Source organism: Lepisma saccharinum, chromosome 25, assembly GCF_977018435.1.
Source record: "Lepisma saccharinum chromosome 25, izLepSacc3.1, whole genome shotgun sequence".
In the NCBI taxonomy this organism is placed as follows: domain Eukaryota; kingdom Metazoa; phylum Arthropoda; class Insecta; order Zygentoma; family Lepismatidae; genus Lepisma; species Lepisma saccharinum.
In genome coordinates, this window is record NC_139253.1 from 44,874,528 (window position 1) to 44,894,832 (window position 20,305).

The 20,305-nt window shown below is 37.9% G+C and overlaps 1 protein-coding gene across 3 annotated transcripts in view; it reads left to right on the plus strand.

Annotated features, from left to right (window-relative positions):
• Positions 1 to 20,305, plus strand: part of Actn (alpha actinin) — a 173,701-nt gene that overhangs the window by 109,110 nt on the left and 44,286 nt on the right. For all 3 annotated transcript variants that reach the window (XM_083111723.1, XM_083111720.1, XM_083111721.1), the window contains exons 2-3: positions 12,599 to 12,833; positions 17,046 to 17,220. In XM_083111723.1, coding sequence (XP_082967849.1) covers positions 12,599 to 12,833; positions 17,046 to 17,220 — 410 coding nt within the window. The remainder of the gene's footprint in view (positions 1 to 12,598; positions 12,834 to 17,045; positions 17,221 to 20,305) is intronic.

A 20,305-nucleotide genomic window follows, 5' to 3' on the forward strand; every position in this document is an offset into this window, starting at 1 on the left:
GCATGGCGGCAGAGAAAGGGGGGGAGGTGAATCGAGTGGCAAGAGGGAAGCAGTTCTTCTCGCGTGTTCGTTGGTGGAGAGATATAGCTGGGACAGTGTGTAATGTCCTGAATATCAGCTGTTATCCGCTTGTAACTTTCCTACAAAATTGAATCAACTTGATCAAAACAACAATTTGTAAGTAAACAAAACAAAGTCAACATACAGAGACTCTTCTGAAGCCATAATACGATAACATAATCCTTCAAAATAAAATACCATATTTTTTATACCAAAATCTAAATTTAAAAATTAGCATTCGACTATAGTAACTGAACACACAGTTACAGTAGCGTACGCAGGATTTCATCAAGAGGGGAGGAGGTTATTTCTAAAACTTTCTCCAAATTCACATTACCATTGTTTTATTAATAGTTTAATTAATTAATAGTACTTATAATTGAAGGGCTCTGGTGTAAAACATGTTAAGTGACATTTTGGTCATTTCTGAGTTCATTAAGAAAAAGGTTATTAGAAGCTATAGTGCAGATAAATTGTTTTCGTGTTGTGTTTACCAATTTCACAAGGCTTCACTGAGTCCAATGCAAATTGTATGACATGACAATTTCACTCGAAAATTGAAGGATGGCACATTTTACTTTGTTACTCAATATTTATCAAAATGTCACTTACCATGATTTACACCCGAGCCCTTCAATTAATTTATTACTTTAATTACTCCTAATAATATTACTAATGCAGCTGCTGTTACTACTAATATAGAGCGACCACAAGGAAAAAACCTTGGACGAAAAGTCCCCGCGCAGCTTTCCCTTCTTCCCTTCAGCTCGGGCCATAAGGAAGCATGGCCACTCTCCCCCTCCCCTCCTTGCGGTAGTATGGTGCACGAGAGTCCCGGGTCTGCGCAGGTTTCTTAACTTGTGGTTCCACTATACCACTACTGCTATTAAGTAGTAGAGATCTACATAAATATATTTATGAAAGCAATAAAACGAAATTTCTTTCTAGTCATTCGATTTTTAACAAATCCTAGGTGCATTTTTTCCTTTTTTGTTACGAAATAATTGGCTAGTCAACGGTTATTTGTATATGATAGATGAGACATTTTAAGTGTGAGGAAAATCCATAAAAACAAGCAAATGTATTAAAATAAATTGAAATAATCAAAGTATAGAACTCATCCAAGGAGCCGCGGTGGTCTAGTTGGTAGGGCGTCTGACAACCACACGGGAGATCCAGGTTCGATTCCCGAAATTGGTTGGAATCTTTCTGGCCGTGTCCCCGCATAAAGTGGCTCCAGGGCTCACCCAGCCTTATATCAATGGGTACCTGAGAGCAACCCTTGAGGGGAGGTAAAGGCGACCGAAGCGTGGTGCTGATCACATCACCTCCAAAATGGCCGAGGTCGAGAATGTGAGACCACCCATACATGTGCCTTCATGGCACGGTGCTATATGCACGGAGAAATTTACATTACCTTTACCTATGGAACTCACTCAGGATGATGATGAGGCGCGATGCAGAATACATGTTGCTAAATTCCACTAAGTCTATTCTTGCGTTCAAAAGTAAGTTTAAAGACATTCCAACACATTTATCACTTCTAGGCGATTCGCAAAGCACTTCTTCAACATTATTTAGTGATGTGGATGTTGATTGAGCATCACTTGAGAGTTCACAGGGGAATGCGAAATCAGTACCGGGAAGAACGTTCGCAATAACGTCGACACACTGCAACGAAGCAAGGAATTTCCACAATTCTCGTGAGTCACTGCGCGTGACTTTTTGCAATAAATAAATAAATAAATAAGTGGAAAATTGAACTTTTCTGTTACTTATATTGTTTATACATATAGACGGCCGGATCCCAAGCGACACTAAAAATTTATGAGAAACGCACCAATACCGCTCTCAAAATCTACCATGTACATGCACGATAATATACATCTGGATTGTCTCGCTGTTCTTACCAACAAAACATTTCACAATAGTTAAGCTTATTGTCGTTCGAATCCAGAAATTCAAACGTGCCGCGGTAAACAATGGGAAGGTGGACTGGTGACTGTGTATTCTGGTCGGCCTAGCCTTTGTCTGCATTAGCTGCTTCCAACGAAACAAGAATTTTCTTTAGTTAATTCTCATTGTTCACAGAAAAAAAATACATGATCATTGAACATGCAGCTGAGATACAACTTTTTTTTTAATCTTTTAAATTATATTTGTCCTCATATTTTATTTTGAAGAATTCGTGTTTATTTTCAAGGCATTCACTCTTAAAAACGCGTGTGTTTGAAATGCTGTGCTTTTCTCTGTGCTGCATGGGAATAATAATTCAAATTATTATTATTATTATTATTAGTGTCGCAGATCTTTGACTGTGATAAGTTGTCCATTTTTAATTTTCCACTGCATTTTTCATAATATTTCAAAAGCTCAAGGGGGGGTTAAACCCGGTTCCCCCTCTTGCGTACGCCACTGCATAGTCAACTTACTGACTCATCTGTTTCAGATAGCACCATCTATCCTCCACAAGATAGGATTGTTAATCCATCACCCAAATAACCATCCATTCGGTCTTTGTAAACAGTTTTACGGGAATGTGATGAACATTTCTTTGTGTGTTGCAAGTGGATAATGAAATCACTGCCAAGTTGCAGGCGTTGGTGCAGGTAGCTCTTAGTGGAAAGCCCCACAACGTCGTCAACGTCGCTACCATCTGTGGGGGCCTCTTTTTTTATATAGTTGGAGAGGGGCACAAGGCTATTTGCACCTTACAGTCTTGCACCGGAGAACCAACATAACAATCAGCATGAAACAGTTCTCGGAATTAGTGAGAAATATCTCAGGCTGGTGTAGAAAGTTCGAAACCTGGATAAACATGGATATTTCTTTGTGCTTCATCCTCATTATCATGATTAACCTAGAGGGTTATAAAGCAGTGGCGTATTCTCAAATTTTAATTTGGTTTACCGCAATACTTCTTATGCATTCGTAATATAATTAAGCCTTGTTTCCATATTAAAAACACTAAGTTGCTGACCAAGGCAGTTTATTAAGATAAAAACACTTAACAGTTAACGTTTCAACACTGTATCAAGGTCTTCCTCAGACGAAGAACTGAGGAAGACCCTGATACAGGGTTGAAACGTTACCTGTTAAGTGTTTTTATCTTAATAAACTGCCTTCGTCATCAACTTAGTGTTCTTATTCATTGCATATGTTTATCATACATACAATCTAGATTAATTAGATATAATAAGAACAGAACACCAATTAAGACATGCAAGTAAAACAGAAGTTCTATACTTCAAATCTTGAACCAGTTTCAAGATTTTCTTGAAAGTTCTCAAAAAATTGACCTGGATTTCACTTCAAGGGAAACCTTGCTTCACGTATCAACACTGCCTCTGCCAAGCGCGGCACAGAAGGTAGGAAAGTAAGAAGCGGTTTTCTCCCGCCAACGTTGTTTCCAACATTGGAACTGAACTCGCAGGGCGTGTGGTTTTTACTAGCACTCACCCCGTCGCCCTTTCCGCTCAACGGGAAAGGAAACCTGCTCGTCACAAGAGTGAACTGCAAAACGATCAGTGGCGTTCATAAACCAATTTTTAAACACTAAATAATTTACTTAAATTTTGAAGGTTTTTTTTTTAAATAGTTTGCCTAATATATAATGAGCAATTACCTACGTATTGAAACTGAATGTATAATAAATATATGAAAAAATGGTTTGCCGGCAGTAAACACGGTAACATTGAGAATACACCACTTCTATAAAGAAACGAAAAATAACAAAAGTGCAAATGGCAACACTGATTTATCGTGCGCATGCGTAGAACGTGTTTGCAGCGCCACCGTCACCATCGTAGGTATGTGGCCATAGTTTGAAATATTTAGCAACTTGGGAGATATATGCTAACAGTACCCTGCCTAACCTATCCACGTAGGGATATAATTGCAGAAATAAGCATGTAAATAAGGTAGGTGAAGTTTTGTTTACGTAGGGAAGGTTTGGTGCTGTTAGCATGTATTTCCAAGTTGTTAAGGCTGTTCCTAGCCGCTCGTTACATTGCATACTTGCAAACTTGTACTATACCAAGAGAATTGTTTTAAGAATAGAAATTATAAGCAATGTGCCCGCGTGTGGGATATGGGCGGCGATTGATCGTGTCCAGGTTAGGGACATGCAGGAAACCTATATTACTGCGTGCGTCAATAAATTGGTTTAAGAGTGCCAGAGTAGTAGCTCATCTGTCAACCAGTGTTGCCACATGAAGGGAAATTTCCCTTTTGCAGGGAAATTCGGACCGAAATTTTAGCCAAAAGGGAAAAGGGAATTTCGATTAAAAATACGACAATTGGAGGGAACTTTTAAGGTCATCTGATTACATTATTAGAGTAAAGTAAAGTGCTCCCCTGTGCTTAGCACAACGCCATGAAGGCGTATAGGGGGTGTAGGGGTAACGCCCAACACTTTCTTGATCCGGTCGTGAGTGGAGGTGAGGTGATCAGCATCACGCCCCTGACCGCCTTTACCCCCAGGGTTTCCCCCAGGTATCCATGTTATTCGACGCTGGGTGGGCGCCGGGGCCGCTTCCATCGTTAGAAAAGTTCCCGGATTTGAACCGATGTTAATTTCGATTTTCATATCCACATTTTTATCTTATTTATATATTTTGCTATTCCTACTTGTCTCTGCTCCTTTAAGTTTATTGTACGTTGCTTTTAAGCATCTTTGGATAAATAGTAACGATGAGGATTAACGATTAAATGGATTCCTGACAAGGATTCAAACCTGGGACATCTGGTCAGGAAGTGATGAAACTGAAATTTGAATTTTTTAAAAAATATTTTTTATTCCAACGAATAACGAATTCAACGGAATACTTTACTACGTACTACTACTGCTTCCACCACCACCACTAATAATGCTGCTGCTGCTGCTACTACTACTACTACTAATTATTATTATTATATAATTTGCTAAGGTGAAGGGAAAAATAAATCCAAAAAGGGAAATTTTGCCCCTTTGAAAGGGAAATTGTGCCCTCATATTGTGGCAACACTGCTGTCAACTCAACTATAGGTACAGCACAATGTGACAGGCGACAGAATCCCGTAAAGTCCGGCGAAATCCACTTATAGGTTGATCGAATTTGGATCTGCAATTTCGATTGAGGTCCAAACTACATTGTGTACCTTCACCGGGAATCGAGAGGCCATCATTACAAGGCGATATGTTAACCTTTGGATAAGGAGGGGTGTCAGAATCCTGCCTCTATCGGTTTGGCAACAACTGATAATATGTGAGCTGCAAGTGCACTAAATGACAAAAATGTAGGCTAATGAAAGTTGCTATGCTATAAATTTGCAGTTACTATGAGAAGGTGAGTGAAGCATACATGGCATTTACTTTTTTACGTCACTATTCTTTACAACTAGATTTTTGAGAAAAGGCACAGGAAACTGAGAAGACGGAAGGATAGAAGTATACTATTTGTATTGTACAGTCACGGACACTTCTGGGCTGTATCTAGATTGGTTTTCACTGTCTTTGCTTCAAAACTGATTATAACTACAAACAAAAGTTATTAGCAATTACAATGCTATTCGAATCAAAAGAGTTGCTGTTTTACATAACTATTCTTAAAACTATAAAACAAATATAGGCCTACGTATTCACACACATTGCCAACCTATTATTATTAGTAGTAGTAGTATTGTATGCGGAGACTTTCTGGTCGATACACAATAATCCAGCACAACCTTTTTACCTATCTTACTTTTATTACGTTTACTGAAATGCATAAGTATTCTATTTTGATATGTACTATCACACACCTCATCCAAGAGTTATTTGAAATTATTAACCATAAAGTTTGCATTGTGTAGCCCTTAACATAAAACTTTCATTTTTTTGAAATTTTAAAAAGTGGTCAAACTCTTTATTCTCTGGATTAAATGGAAGAATATTAAAAGATGACGTTAAAATTATGACCTGAGCCTTGCATTTTACACCTAATTTTTCGATTTAAAGCATTTTCTTGGATTATTCTGTTGAAGTACATCGTTTCTGTTATAGGCTATAAAATAAGATATTTGTGTTTTTTTCTCCCACCTAGTTTGAAACAAATAATGCAATTTTCCAGGGCGGGGTCGACGGATTGATTCAATCCCCTTCCTAACGCCAACTTTCAGAGCTGACGCAAGGATATTTTTTTGGAAAAACGTATCATCAGTCTTTGAGCTTTCACTACGATATAGCAGTACGTCTAAATCAATTGTAATGTTTTAATTAAAAGTTTGCCAATAGATGGCAGAACCATAATGAGATTTATCTGTATAATTCATTAATACAATAATTTTATTCTTTTAAACTGTGACAAAACTTTTGTAAAGTAAATTTGCGATAAATACATTATACTAAATTCTGTTACACAACATATTCAATAATTTGTATAAACAAAAAATCAACTGTAAAATACATAGTTTCCTGCAACCATTCTCTTGAATTAGATTTATAAGAATGGCTACAGAAAACTAAATTATTGTCATGTACTATCACACCTTGGATTTTTTTTGTACAGGTACATTGGCCACCGCAGCTATCGTACCTGATAAAGAAATAAGAAAAATGGCCATCATGAGCAAACCTTGATAATAACTTTTATATTGTTTTTTCAACATAGATACTTTTAGGGCCCAGATTTTTGAGAAAGACAGAAAATGCAAGTCTCTTTCCGTGTTATTTGCACGCCCTGAATGCTCGGTGGCCGAACACAGTAAGTTGTCGAATTTCGATCTCGCCACCCAAGTTTCCGGTTCGAGTCCTGAGTTGAGCATGAGTGTTCTTTCAGAGCATCCCTTCGTCAATTTCATCCAATCATCACGCATCGTCGAGATTAGCCAAGAATGATGGAAATGCGACGCTGTTTTATATAAAAAAACAAGGTCACGGTATTGCAACATGTTAGTGCAAACCAGAACGCACATGATGGCCAATTTCTTATCTCTTCATCAGGTAAAATGCTCAATTGGCTCCTACGGGGAGTCGAACCCCGGATTTCCTGAAGACCAGGCAACAGAGGAGCCTAAATGAGCAGTAAAACTAATTATCTATCTTAAGATTAAAATCAAGTATTGTTGTAGTAATATGTTGTTTCCATCTCCACTGTTGTTGTAGTTGTAATACTTGAACTACTTGGACCTTAAAACCTTTATCTTAGAGAACAACTATTTTTTGTCAGCCTGTTATTACTCCTACAGAACTTAATTGTCTTACTAGTAACTTAAAGGCGGTACTTACTACAAATCGTACTACTGTTTAGACTTCTGAAAACCAATATCTACAAATCTTGGTCACTATCAGTTACCATGGAAACCCTTATTTGCAGTATTGTTGCCATTCTTCCACTTAACTCAATTGTTGCCAGTCTTGAGACAGAAAGCGAAAAAACGAAGGCATTGTTGAGTCAAAGTCTCGAGACTTCTTTCTTTCCCTCCACCGAAGTTTGCTTCATTATACAGATTTAATTCGAAGTATGTTACAATTGGATGAAGTGCATCTCAGTGCAGTGGCGCAACCACAGGGGGGGGGGGCAGGGGGACAAACATTGACGGCCAAGTCTACCTGGAAAGGGACAATTACCGCCCACAAATTCAAATTTTATGCAAATAAAAATACTTTTCGTAAAATTTTCTTAGTCTTATCAAGGTAGGGGGCAGCGGGAGTCGGCCCTGGGCGACGAACGATCTAAATGAAAATAAGTTGTAAAATTTATTGATTGATTTGTGGTTTTAAGTTTACTTTACGCACAGAATGGCTAATCGGGACTGGACCTACAGTTTAAAGTGGGATCCGAACCACTGTGTTATGTGCCTCCACCGGGTATCGAACCCGGGACACCTTGATCACAAGGCGACGATGTTACCACTACACCATCGGGAGGCACAAAAGTTGCAAAAGAGAGAATGCATTGGCGTCCCGTGAAATTATTTGCGCTCCTATTAAATTAATATTGATTTCAGCCTGCAAAAAAAATAGGATCCAAAAATTTTATTGCTCGCTTCGCTCGCAATTTGTCATTGTTCTCTGCAATGCATTGTAAATTACCAGACAGAGAAATAAGGCTTGTTTTAAATGCTTGAACGATTATTTTAAGGAAGGAGCTTGCACATTTCAGAAACAATCTATGTAATTTTTGCTGTTGGTTTATTGTGAGATCGATGAATTGGTTGTGTAATGTATTTAAATAATATATGTTGTATATAATATTATTAAAGAAAATTTGAATAAGTACACAATTTAGTGTCCACGTCGCTCAATGTTGCATTATGTGAAACATATATCGTGCATGAAAGTTATACATGTTAATGTAAAAAAAATATATTATATTTGGTATCAAACATTTTCTGTCTTTCAAGAAAAGTTTGTGTACTTGTTTTCCATTATTAATGTGAAATTGAACGTCTTGAAAAAATAATTCAAATCGTTTGTTCGAACACAAATGTTTTAGCACCGACTTCTACCTCTTTTTTGCGTAATTTACGAGGATAATAACATCTTTGATAATACTACTACTACTACTGCCACCTACTACTACTACTAATAATAATAATGATGATGATGATGTTGGTCTCGGGTTCGAATCCCGGCTTGAGCATGGATGTTTGCGAGTGTCCATTCATCAATTTCATCATATCATCACCCATCCCCATCTTCGCAAATTAGCCAAAAATGGTACAAGAAGCGAAGTGAAATAAAGCAAATCAATAATACCAATAATCATAATAATAATGTTATAATAATAACATTATTATTATTAGCAATTTTATTATTAAATGATTATTATTATTGGTACGTTTATCCTGGTACTTGCCCCACCAGACAAAAATTCGTGGTTGCGCCTCTGATTACATCTGCTTAGAATTCCTTCTACTGTAGAGCATTCAAGTAAATCTTCGTGTGGTCGACTTTTGCTGTTGTCTGGATATTCACAATAGTTTCGTGGCTACATCACAGCTATCTAGATAATAGCGAAAGTAAACAGCACGAAGATTCACGTGGATGCCCTAGAAGGCATAAACACATGAAATTTTTCAGAATTTGAAATATCACATCCGATTTTCGAAATTGATGAAGACACACAATTCTTCCACAACAGCTAACATCAGAATTAACCAATATAGTTTGTCACAAGTCACGTCAATTTGTTTACATTTACTTCATTATTTCAGTGTATGAAGAGTAGTTACTGCCAACAGGTTATAGTTTTCCACCGACTCAAAGCTACAGTCTTCGAAAGCGTAATCAGATCTCGTGTTTCCACACCGTATCAGATTTCTATTTACACGCAAGTTCATCGTACGCTGGCAGTTGCCAAACTAGCCTGTTCCACAGAAAACAGCAAAACGCTTTCTTTTCCGTGCATTGGAAAATAGCCTTTTGTTGTGTTTTGCGGAAGCTTCTCATTATCCGTTCAAAGCGGTATCAGCAACTTCCTCTCGATTCGCTTTCGTTAAACAATGTCCTGCAGTCATTTAATTGCCTCACCTCTCATCCACACCTCTTTCTACGGATGTTCGTTGTAACACATCAGTTGCAAAAGGACCTAGACGAAGGAAAATGTATTTTTCATTCTTTTCGTTGTTCTCTTTATCATTACTTCAAGTAATGAAACAAAGTGAATTACCTTGAAATCATAGACCGGATTTCCTCACGCTTATTAGGGGGATAAACCACTATATGTGCCTCCACCGAGTATCGAACCCGGTTTACATGATTACAAGGCGACGACGCTACCACTGCGCCAACGGGGAGCCACTTTTTCACATAAGAAAAACTTATAATAAAAGAATTAAAACTTATGAAAGAATTTATCCCTCTTGATAACGAATCCACTTCTGTGGTTGGAAATTCTCAGACCTTGGAGGATATTTTATAATATAATGCTTTGGTTGATTAATTGCTTTGTTTTGTTTTACTTAGGTATTCTGCCACTTTTGCCTCATTGCGGTGATGAGTGATGAAATTGATGAGGAGACACTTCCAAATAACATCCATGCTCAGGTCGGGATTCGATCCCGCGACCCCTGGCATCGTAGCGCGTCATGATAACCACTCCGCCACGGATATAAGCTTAACCTAACTTTAGGACTGTTTATATTGGCTTCATTTTTACAGTGGATGAAGAATAAATGAGAATTTTTGCAGGGAGAGAGACCATTCGTTTCTGTTTTCCCCCTAACTGATGATACTGTGTTAGTTGGAAACCTCAATACTTCGCACGATTGTTTTGAATATTCTGGGATCAGAAAGAGGAATAATATTTTACTTGATTGGTATTTTTCGTACTTTGCGTCGCTGTTTTTTGTCGGCTAATCGCGACGATGGTGTGAATAGTGATTACATATGAAAATTAATGAAGGGACACACACATAGGAACATTCGCCGGTCTACGTTGCCAGAGATGATGTCGCCTTGTCAGAAAGGAATTCTGGTTAGTCATTCGGATCCCACTTCAAACTGTGGGTTCAGTCATCAGCATCCTTTGGTGCGAATTTATAAGTCGACCGGTCACCAGGACTCTTGTTTTAGTTTTAGGAGGAAAATTCGTTTTAAGTTTGAGCTAATTGTATCTAAATTTTGATCCAAATACTATGCAAATATAATAACGCCCTAAGGTAAGAATAGAGAATATGGTTTTGCAGAATTTTTCCGTGGTCCTAGGTTTCAATCCTGTGTGTTCTCTCCATCTATTTAATCAGTTTACCATTCATTCTTCTCGTTGCGATTAACCTAGAGGAATAGAAAAGCGACGTTAAATGGCCAAAATAGAATAATATGATTCATGTTCGCATTACTAGTGCTTGAGTTATTGTTTGTTGTTTTTAAGTCCACTTTACGCACAGATAGGCTAATCGGGACTAGACCTACGGTTTGAAGTGGGATCCGAACCACTGTGCAATGTGTCTCCACCCGAATCGAACCCGGGACCCTTTGATTACAAGGTGACGACGTTACCACTAAGCCATCGAGGAGGCCACTAGTGCTTGAAAAGTAGTCTAAGCGAGATATCACACCGTGTCGAAGCGACAATTTCACCAATCCAACCCAGGCTTGTGCGGCCTCTCATGCCGTTCCGGTGTGCAATGTTTCTGTTGATTGGCTCGTTCCCAAGCGGCATGTGTCGCTTGTCACTTCGGTATGAAATCTCCTTTAGAGAGTTATGGAAAAACAGAAATGGCACTCAATGCTCTGTTAAAAGAGGCAGCGTCGTAGACATTTGTCTTCAAATTGAAGGGCTGTTTCACCATTTAGTTTGTTTATTTCAGAATTCCATAGTCACTATTCAATTTTGACTGATCAAAGATAGCATACTGTAACAGGGTGGGTACTCACAGGGAATTCTGCGTTAAGTTTTCTCCGTAGACGTGAAAAATTGGAACTTCTATTAATCCAAATCGCATTGAATTTATACATGTTTATAAATTCCACGAGGCAATTTTTTTGCAGTTTAGTTTTTACATTTATCAAGGAAGGAAAAGAAAGCTGCGTGGGAAATAAAACAGAATTCTCTCAATCTCTTTACTTCGTTAGTGTCCTTTGCAGAACAATCTATCTGACAGACGAAAAATTATTGCAAGATAAGGTATCCTGAAGTTGATTAGGTAAATTTGAGTTTGAAATTCTTGTGTAATTAACAATTTTTCGTACATTAGTGTATCCCGTAACATTTGTTTGAATTTGGTTTGAGTTGGTGTTTTAAGTCCACTTTGTGCACAGTAAGGTTAATCGGGACTGGACCTACAGTTTAAAGTGGAATCCGAACCACTATGTGCTTCCACCGGGTATCGGACCCGGGACCCCTTGATTACAAGGCGACGACGCTACCGCTGCGCCATCGGGGAGGCCTGTCCGTAATATTTGTGACTTGTGTTTGTAGATGTATTTCGAAACTGAGTACTATGTGAAATAGGAAATGTAAAATCCGCGCCTTAAATTAAATATTTTAAATGTATATGTATGTATACCTTTAATTTAATTATTATTTTTGGATACATTGGAATCACATAGACCCCTTTATATTGTTAATATATTTTTGTGTGTATGTTTGTGGGTGGTGAGAGGTGGTAATACATAAGATAGAAATAGAGAAAACATCTGCTTGTATGAAAAACTCAATATGCTGACCAAGGCAGACATTTATTTTATTATAAATCATAAACTAAACGTAACGTTTCAACCTTCTAGCAATTTTTGTGTATATATCTCGTCCTGTTTTGTACCTTGTTACTTTTGTACTTGGTGCAGAGTCTAATGAAGACCTTGCTAGAAGCTTGAAACGTTACGTTTAGTTTATGTTTTATAATAAAATAAATTTCTGCCTTGGTCAGCATATTGAGTTTTTCGTATCATGGAAGTAAGGTTTAATGGTGTTATAATCTGCTTGTACCCTTGAATTTTTGCAAAGTTCGCTTGAAAACCGGGACTTATACTTGAATTTTATCATGGTCTTGGAGTGGCTACACTGTGTAATAATATGTCTTCCTAATCTGCCAGAACGGATCTCTAATTGTAGCATATCTTGTGTTCCAGACATTCACAGCATGGTGCAACTCCCATCTCCGAAAGGCTGGTACCTCCATCGAGAACATCGAGGAAGACTTCAGGAATGGCCTCAAACTGATGCTGCTCCTGGAAGTCATCTCGGGCGAGACCCTCCCCAAACCTGACCGAGGCAAGATGCGCTTCCACAAAATTGCCAATGTCAACAAGGCCCTGGACTTCATTGCCAGCAAGGGCGTCAAACTTGTTTCCATTGGTGCTGAAGGTAACTTCCTTTCATTGCCATCTATTGGTTTTATTTTAACAATGCAAGCGTTTAGAGAAATTATTGCCTCCCTCGACATTTTAAATTTTAGAACTATGTTTATATCATTTTCAACTTTAAATTTCCTTAAAAATGTATATAAAAGAAAGTACCTGATATTTTTGTGATCCATTTTGGCTATTGCTGATTTAAATATATACGAGGAAGTATCAAAAAGTCCCTGGCATTGTGCCGTTTTAGTTAAGAGGATAAGATTTGGCAACCGTGATGTATTGAGTCGTACAGTCAACAGCAAAGATAATGGTAGGCAAATTGTCCACCGCTATTTTAATTACTTTTTTACTCTACATCCTTTGTTGTTTTAAGGAATGAAACTATGTTGGTTCGAAGCAGGCATTGTTCTCTGCTTATTGGCGTCATTATTTCAATCCATTGTCATCACAATGTGTAATACAGACCGAATTAAAATGGTGGTGGACAATTTGCATACTGTTTCTTTCGCCGTTGGGTGTACCTTGCAACGCCGTGCTTCATTTTGGCACTTGATGTGGTCGCCAGTGGCGTTTACAGGGAGGGGCTGGTGGGGTCATAACCCTAAACCCTTTTGGTTCGGCATTCATAAAAAAATAACTTAAAATGCTGGAAAATATGGAAAAATACAGGATGGACTGCTAAAAAGAGAAGACATAATTCCCCTTATTGTCATATGATCCCCCTTTGAAAATCATAGATTTTCCACTGATGCTTGCAGTGTTCAATCTGCTTAGAGATACTATTGAGTGAAGATGTGTAAAGTGCATTTAGTGAGATGATCTTTTTGGCCATTGAGACTTTGTGCGCCATTCCAGTGACTGTGTGTTTTGTTTGCACACAGACGCCTCTCAACATCTTGCACAGAAGTAGTTATATTTAATTAAATGCTCATGCCATCACTCGCTGTTGATCCCTGAACTCATCTCCTTCAAGTACAACGATGCAGTTTTGAGAAATGTTTTAATACTATAGTGGGACCACAGGTAAAAGAACCTGTACAGAACCATGTCCTGTGCATCGCACTTAGGAAGGGAGGGGTGGAGTGGAGCGGGCTTCCTTATGACCGGGGTTGAACAGATGGAGGGGAAGATGCGCGAAGGTTCTTTTGTGGTCATTCTATTCATTCTACCCCTCACCCTTTCCCCTGTTTGTACTATAGGGCAAGAGGTATAACTATACCGGCTTCCTATCACTCCATGCTGAGTCACATGGATGCTGTTGCCAATACACGCGTGTCATCTGCTACTCTGCAGAAACACTTTCTACATTGTAACAATTTTTCTCAGTTTTTTTTTTTCTGTTGCCTTTTGTGAATTCACCATTATAAGCACACTACTACACTAGCATCACAACAACAAACCTTCCATGTCGCACATATATTCCATATGTTTTGATTCACACAGTACCAGTGGGGGAAACCTGTAACATGCAGAGGCAATTGACTCTTTCAACAGGAGTGCAGGAAGTTTTGCCAACAGTAGTTGTATGTATTTCGTTGACACAGCCCTGTATTGTCATCTGCTCTTTTTGGCAGGGAGCTGGCAGAGTTATACCTTTGGCCCTATAAAAGCACTGATTTCGTTTTAGGGTGGCTGGAAGCCAGTGAATACGTATCTTGAGGGCTCAGATTATGATATATTGAAGGAAGTTTGATGTGCTGAAATCTGTTTTTTACATTTCATTCAGTGGTTTGACATTTTGTTTGTCCTGTCATTGCTCAATTAAGGAGAGAATGGCTAGTGTAGTTAACTGTTATTGCGAACAGAATTAGTAAAGGAATATTTGCAGATAATGACATAAAAATTCCTATCTGTAGTATTATTTCTTGTTGTAGATAGTAAAACCTTCAACAAATCTGTGACATTGTTTTGAACCGATTGGACCCAGATAATGGTATATTGGTTTATCAGTAAAATTTCTGATATCTAAAATTAGCTACCTACTCTGCTATCTGAGAGTCACTGTTATATACCCAGTAGGGCATCTGGCTGTCATGTGAGACACTTGGGTTTAGGTGGGGAATTACCCGACTTTGTCCCTGCATAAGGCAGCTTTGGGATTCACCCACCCTCTAATAAATTGGGTTCGAATCCCACTCGGGCTTGGTTGTTTGTGAATGTCCATTCATCAATTTCATCACTCATCCCCATTAGCCAAGAGGCACAAAACGTGAAGTAAAATAAACTAAATCAATCAATCAATCAATCAAATAAATTGGTATCTGGTGGCAACTCCAGGTCTAAAGACAGTTCGAGAATGGTGCTGATCATAACCTCCAGAAATAGCCAAGATCATGAGTATGTGAGACCCTATCTCCACACCTCTGTAGCCTTCATTGCATGGTGCAGTCAATAGGGGATAACTTTACCTTGACTCTGCTATCTCTACAGTCAGCTCTGTCGATAATTGTGTAATTTAATCATGTTGTGAAAACAAAAAGGATATAAACAAAACTTGTAGCTGTTATGGTCTCCCACTTAGCCAAATGCTATGAGTCATCCTGGGTTTTATACTAAGTAGTCGGCAATTGAGTAGTTACTTGAAAAGAAGACACAGTAGACTCCAGTCCAGAGAACAGATAATGGTGAACGGAACACACACAACGTAAGAGTCACTTGGCAGGCCCAAACTTTCAAGTGACTGTTAAATTATAAAGTTTAATTTAGTTTGTATCTGTTATAAACCAAAGTAGTTACAGATTCATATTTATGTCTCATGGAGTATTACATTGAAGCTTTAGTCATGAAAGGTAAGGACCCTCAGTGTATGTTCTTAGTGATGTAACTGAAACTGGAAGTTTTATTTTTCTAGCTTCTTGTCTTTCTGCTGTTTTTAATTTTTCTCATTGCTTTACTTAATAGAAGAGTGTTCTAGTATATTTAATTTATTTAGAAAGTATTGTTTTTGTTAGTACATCCCATACTTATTTTATCAATGCAAATCAAACCAAATATAGGATAACGAAAGTTTCTTTTTCTTCTTTATTTTTTCATACAGCTCTATATTTTTCACTTTTTCTTATACATCATCAGACATTCTTTTTACTATTATGACAGCTTGGCCAAAGTAGAAGGGTGGGGATATACCCAAGTAACCAAACGTGACTGGCCCAACGTTGGGCCAACCATACTGAAAATGGTTGGCCAAACGTAAGAACATACCATTGGGCAATGGTAATTTTGACCTACGTACTGAAAATTAAAGAATAGATAGGTTTGTGTTCTGATATATATATAATTTATTGTGAGGCTCGAGTACAAATTATTTGTGTAAAATAAAAAAATACACAGAATTTTCTCATTGATATGGTAACATTGTTATCAAGGTACCTTCAAATGGTAGCACAAAATACTTTCTAGAGTTTACTTAGTTTTCCACTTCTCATGGAATTTAGTCTACACATATCATTGTTTAGTTTACATATATAGATCTTGTACCACCTTCACAATAATACCTGTAAGAATGTTCTTGTTCTGCTACAGCTAACAGACAAAACATAAGCAATTCTTCCCAGCACAGAAATATCTTTCATCCATTGTGGCTGACAAAAGACTATAAGTTAAAAATAGCTTCTACTTTCATTAACAAAATATTATATTTCCAGTATGTGCTGCGACTGAAATATTCTAAAAGAAACACTGTTACATGTCACTTATTTTACACTCCAGAATTTACAGCATACTCTTGAAATGTGTCTTAACAGGAGAAAGAAGTTTTTAAAATTGATTTTGACTCACTTTTCCATGGTTGGCCAAGCATTGGCAACAACCGTTGGCCCAACGTGAGGCCAACTTCAATTTGCCAACCCACGTAAAACCAACCTTTCCCTCGTAAAAACTGCAGTTGGACCAATGGTCGTGGTTATCAGAACCTCCACCCCACTGATGCAAAATGTAATTTTTGATTGAAAATGATATCATTCAACACAGAAAAAATAATAAATATTTAGTAATTTATGCTTCTCAAGTAATTTTGCAAATCACTGTTTTAATTATGGTAAGGCGAAAATGCCAACTTCATGTTCCCCCCTCTTTATAGATGTAAGTACCAAACTTTATGATACTATGTCTTAAAAGTTGTTTTGAGCTATTTTTGACAATTAGAATATTATTCAGAGATACAATTTCATATCAAAAGTAGTAAACAAAGTCTATAATTTAACCTTTGAATTCCTTTCAGAAATTGTTGATGGGAATCTGAAAATGACTCTTGGTATGATTTGGACTATTATCTTGAGATTTGCCATCCAAGATATTTCTGTTGAGGAGATGACAGCAAAAGAAGGTCTGTTGCTGTGGTGCCAGAGGAAAACGGCTCCATACAAGAATGTCAATGTCCAGAACTTCCATTTGAGGTAAGCAGACATTTTAATTAGTGCAAGTGGTTATACAATATTGTTACAAGTGCTAAATAATGCACAATAATTGCCAAATTAATCAATGCAATATTAAGAAGGAGAATTTGTGGAGAATCATCAATACAAAGAAATGTAGAAATTGTAGAGATCAAAATGAACTATTTTTATCATTGTAACTTTGTGAAAGCTGTTGGTCAAATTAAATTATTGTAACTTTAAGTGAAAATTATCTGATTTTGACTGACAAGCAGAATCAATTTCAAAACATTGAGTCAGAATTGAAATATTCTTAAAAAGTTTACAATATATACGAGGGGTGTATCATAATGATTTACAATTTCAAATGCCAAGCACCCCATGGTTGGCCATTGGACTTGTCATGGCAGTCACAGGAAACTAGTACTTTGGTCTGTCACCTCATATCAGCAGTGGACAAAAACGGGCCAATCCATGTGAGCCATGGTGCATCTCCTGCACCACTGTTAGTGTGTGCAGGGACAACATAGAAGGACAGCGCTGGACGATGTGGTTCTTTTGGAAAGAGGGTGTGAGTACCGTAGAAATTCACAGGCGATAGTTAGGGGAGTATGGTGTGTGTGTGGCAGCACCTGGAACCCCATCTTGACATCTTGGTGCCAGTTTTTTCCAGATTGGTATCCGGACATGTGTTATCATGTCGCAAAAGCACACCTTTCGCCCACTTCCCTGGTCACATCTTTTTAAAGGCACAATGTAATCTGCCGAGAGTTGCCACATATACTGTGCTGTTAATGGAGATCCCTGGTTCGAACCATTCGATGGGGATGATGCTCTCAGTGTCCCAAGAGATTGTGGCCATGTGCTTGCAAGCTGAGGATGCTGTCCAGAATTTCTGATGCTTCCATTGCATTGATTGGACTTTTGTCTCTGGCTCATGGTATTGGAGCCAATGCCAAGGTGGGGTTGTAAATTGTAAATCATTATGATACGCCCATCGTACTATTATATATTATAAAATAATTCACAATTTATTGGTGTACATGATGAAAAAGTGATACGTGAGAATGTCAGTACAATTATATACTACAAATCAATTACACAGTTCAAATTTTAAAAGATGTACACATGTACTTCAAAGTTAGTAAAAAAATCATACAGAAAGTTATTTTGCAACATTGCAACACGCTTATTTATATAATACAACAGGGTGGCGACAGACCTGGAAAACCGGGAAAAGTCAGGGAATTTGAGGTGTCAAAAATAGTCAGGGAAATGTCAGGGAATTTCGTCTTCATTGACTTTTTTTTTAATTTAAAGATATTGTTATGTAACTCTGCATGGGAACAGAAAATTGTTATAACTCGGGGACTGTGGGAGCAATCTACTTCGGATAAGTTTTAATTTGCAGCTGAAACATCAGCGCATGCAACCGTGTACAATTCAGAACGCCGGACCGAGGAAGGGGGTTTGGGAGGCGCGACCCCAGAATTTCAATAGAAAAAACAAAAATCTCAAGTTTCACCCCTCTTCTCCCACTATTTTGGGGAGAAGGCACGAAATTTAGTATTCTTTTCAAATAATAGACACTTCTCAAGAGAATGAAACATGTTTCATGTTCTTGGGTGCCATACAAGTTGAATAATAAGCCAAAATGTGATTTTTTTTTTTTTACGGAAAATATGTAATTTGCATTTTTGGAGGAAAATTGTTATAACTCTGGCACTATGGGAGCAATCTACTTCGGATAAGTTTTGTTTTGCAGTTGAAACATCATAGCATGCAACCGTGTACAATTCAGAACGCCGGACCGAGGAAGGGAGTTTCGGGGGCGCGACCCCCGAATTTCAATAGAAAAAACAAAAATCTGAAGTTTGCCCCCTCTTCTCCCACTATTTTGGGAAGAAGGCGCGAACTTTAGTATTTTTTTCAAAGAATGGACATTTCTTAAGAGAATGAAACATGTTTCATGTTCTTGGGTGCCATACAAGTTGAATAATAAGCCAGAATGTGATTTTTTTTTCGAAAAATATGTAATTTGAATTTTTAGAGGTAAATTGTTATAACTCGGGCACTATGGGAGCAATCTACTTCAGATAAGTTTTGTTTTTCAGATAGAACATCACAGCATACAACCGTGTACAATTCAGAACGCCTGACCGAGGAAGGGGGTTTGGGGGAGCCCGACCCCCGAATTTCAATGAAAAAAACATAAAAATCTGTAGTTTGCCTCCTCTTCTCCCGCTATTTTGGGGATAAGGCGCAAACCTTAGTATTCTCTTCAAAGAATGGACGTTTCCAAAGAGAATGAAACATGTTTCATGATCTTGGGTGCCATAAGCCAAAATGTGAAACACTGTTTTTTTTTTTTTACTAAAAATAGGTAATTTGCATATTGCTCAGAAAATTGTTATAACTCGTGCACTATGCGAGCAGTCTACTTCGGATAAGTTTTAATTTGCAGCTAAAACATCAGAGCATGCAACCGTGTACAATTTAGAACGCTGAACCGAGGAAAGGGGGTTTGGGGCGCAGCCCCCTTATTTCAATGAAGAAACCATAAGAATCTGGAGTTTGCCCCCTCTTCCTTGCTATTTGGGAAGAAGGCGCGAACTTAAGTGTTCTTTTCAAAGAATGGACATTTCTGAAGAGAACGTAACATGTTTCATGTTCTTGGGTGCCATACAAGATGAATAATAAGCCAAAATGTGATTTTTTAATATTTTTTTTTACAAAAAATAGGTAATTTGCATTTTTGGAGTAAAATTGTTATAACTCGGGCACTATAGGAGCAATCTACTTCGGATAAGTTTTGTTTTGCAGCTAAATCATCATAGCATGCAACCGTGTATAATTCAGAATGCCGAACCGAGGAAGGGGGGTTTGGGGCGCGACCACCGAATTTCGATGAAAAAAGAAACAAAATCTGGAGTTTGCCCCCTCTTCTGCCGCTATTTTGGGAAGAAGGCGCAAACCTTAGTATTCTCTTCAAAGAATTGACGTTTCCAAAGAGATTGAAACATGTTTCATGTTCCTGGGTGCCGGGTGCCATACAAGTTGAATAATGAGCCAAAATGTGAAACTCTGTTCGGAAATGTGGCATGGA